Raw genomic sequence first — 2,500 nt, forward strand, 5'->3', positions numbered from 1 at the left:
CAGGTTGTACAGAAGCTCGGCGCTTTGACACAACGATTTGGGGTTCGCGGTGGAGAAATACTGACAGCAGAGCCAATCCTCGAGCTCGGCGTTCCTCTCCGGCTCCAGCGAGCGTTCGGCGAACTTCATCATTAGCAGCGCGCGCTTTACGTCCAGCCAGCTTAGCAGCGCCTCACGCGGCGGCGCCGTCCGCCGGGGCTCCAGAACCTCGCGCCGCGGCCCCCACAGCAGAGCCTGCAGGATGTGTTTGGCCTCCTGAATGTGGATGCGGCGTCCAGGATCGGGCTCCAAAAGCAGCTGCGCGAGCCGCTGGAGTCCGGACGAATAAATGGAGACGTTCGGGATCGGCGGAAGATCGCCGTAGCTGTAGCGGTTTAGCGTCTCCGTCGCTTCGAACGGGTTCCGCTGATGCAGGAGCTCGTAGATGACGATCCCGGTTTGGAATTCGTCGAGTTTGCGATATTGCGCGGCGGAGACGATTTCGGGCGCTAGGCGATCGCGCTTAAAGCGCGGGTCAGCGCACGCCGCGGTCTCCTCGTCAGAGCGGCGTTTCGATTTTCCGAAGCTGCTAATGAGCAATCGCGGAAGGCTTTGCTGCTTCGGATCTGGGGACGACGAGCGCCGATGCTGGACTAGCAATAAGTTCTCCATGCACACGTCTCGATGCGTGACTCCGTTGGCTTTGAGATGCTCCAGGCCGGTGCACAGCTGTAGCAGAATGAAACACACACGCCGCTCGTAGACCTCCGGATGTGCACGGTGGAAAGACTCCCATTCGCGAGCGAAATCGGCCACGCTTTGGTGAGGGACTTCGGGCGTGATGACCACGACACGCTCCTGCTCCAGAGGCCCCGGGGAACGCTCCTCCGCTGGAAGCATGCTCTGCGGCACGCAAGCCAAAAAGTGACCGCAATCTTGCTGAAGGCTAAAGTGAGGAGGGACGCGCTGCTGCACCGACAGGCCGTACAGGTGAGCCTGCCTGCTGTCCGACGCCTGGCCTTTACAGATCTGCAACCACAGAGAACCACACTTAGACATCACGTAAGGAGCACACTAACAACACACTAAATTATGCTAAAACAGGCTAACGTGCTAAATCACGTAAGCAGCACACTAACAACACACTAAATAATGCTAAAACAGGCCAACGTGCTAAATCACGTAAGCAACACGCTAACAACACACTAAATTATGCTAAAACAGGCTAACGTGCTAAATCATGTAAGAAACACACTAACAACACACTAAATTATGCTAAAACAGGCTAACGTGCTAAATCCCGTAAGCAACACGCTAACAACACACTAAATGATGCTAAAACAGGCTAACGTGTTAAATCACGTAAGCAACACGTTAACAACATGCGAAATAATGCTAAAACATGCTAACATGAGCTAAATCTCGTAAGCAACACGCTAACAACATGCGAAATAATGCTAAAACAGGCTAACATGTGCTTAATCACGTAAGCAACACGCTAACAATACACTAAATGATGCTAAAACAGGCTAACGTGCTAAATCACGTAAGCAACACGTTAACAACATGCGAAATGCTAAAACATGCTAACATGAGCTAAATCACGTAAGCAACACGCTAACAACACATTTAATTATGCTAAAACAGGCTAACATGTGCTAAATCACGTAAGCAACACGCTAACAACACACTAAATAATGCTAAAACAGGCTAACATGTGCTAAATCACGTAAGCAACACGCTAACAACACACTAAATAATGCTAAAACAGGCTAACATGAGCTAAATTATGTAAGCAACACAATAACAACACACTAAATAATGCTAAAACAGGCTAACATATGCTAAATCACGTAAGCAACACTCTAACAACATGCGAAATAATGCTAAAACATGCTAACATGAGCTAAATCACGTAAGCAACACGCTAACAACATGCAAAATAATGCTAAAACAGGCTAACATGTGCTAAATCACGTAAGCAACACGCTAACAACACACTAAATAATGCTAAAACAGGCTAACATGAGCTAAATTATGTAAGCAACACAATAACAACACACTAAATAATGCTAAAACAGGCTAACATGAGCTAAATTATGTAAGCAACACAATAACAACACACTAAATAATGCTAAAACAGGCTAACATATGCTAAATCACGTAAGCAACACTCTAACAACATGCGAAATAATGCTAAAACATGCTAACATGAGCTAAATCAAGTAAGCAACACGTCAACAACATGCAAAATAATGCTAAAACATGCTAACATGAGCTAAATTACGTAAGCAACACAATAACAACACACTAAATAATGCTAAAACAGGCTAACATGAGCTAAATTATGTAAGCAACACAATAACAACACACTAAATAATGCTAAAACAGGCTAACATATGCTAAATCACGTAAGCAACACTCTAACAACATGCGAAATAATGCTAAAACATGCTAACATGAGCTAAATCAAGTAAGCAACACGTCAACAACATGCAAAATAATGCTAAAACATGCTAAC

General features: G+C 45.9%; 1 protein-coding gene across 1 annotated transcript in view; it reads right to left on the reverse strand.

The window, feature by feature from the left end:
- LOC137046098 (inactive tyrosine-protein kinase PRAG1) overlaps positions 1 to 2,500 on the reverse strand; it is a 33,326-nt gene that overhangs the window by 1,105 nt on the left and 29,721 nt on the right. Inside the window, exon 6 of the mRNA XM_067423154.1 lies at positions 1 to 1,008. This exon is cut by the window's left edge and continues 1,105 nt beyond it. Coding sequence (XP_067279255.1) covers positions 1 to 1,008 — 1,008 coding nt within the window. The remainder of the gene's footprint in view (positions 1,009 to 2,500) is intronic.

The sequence above is a fragment of the Pseudorasbora parva genome, chromosome 18 (assembly GCF_024679245.1).
Source record: "Pseudorasbora parva isolate DD20220531a chromosome 18, ASM2467924v1, whole genome shotgun sequence".
In the NCBI taxonomy this organism is placed as follows: Eukaryota; Metazoa; Chordata; class Actinopteri; order Cypriniformes; family Gobionidae; genus Pseudorasbora; species Pseudorasbora parva.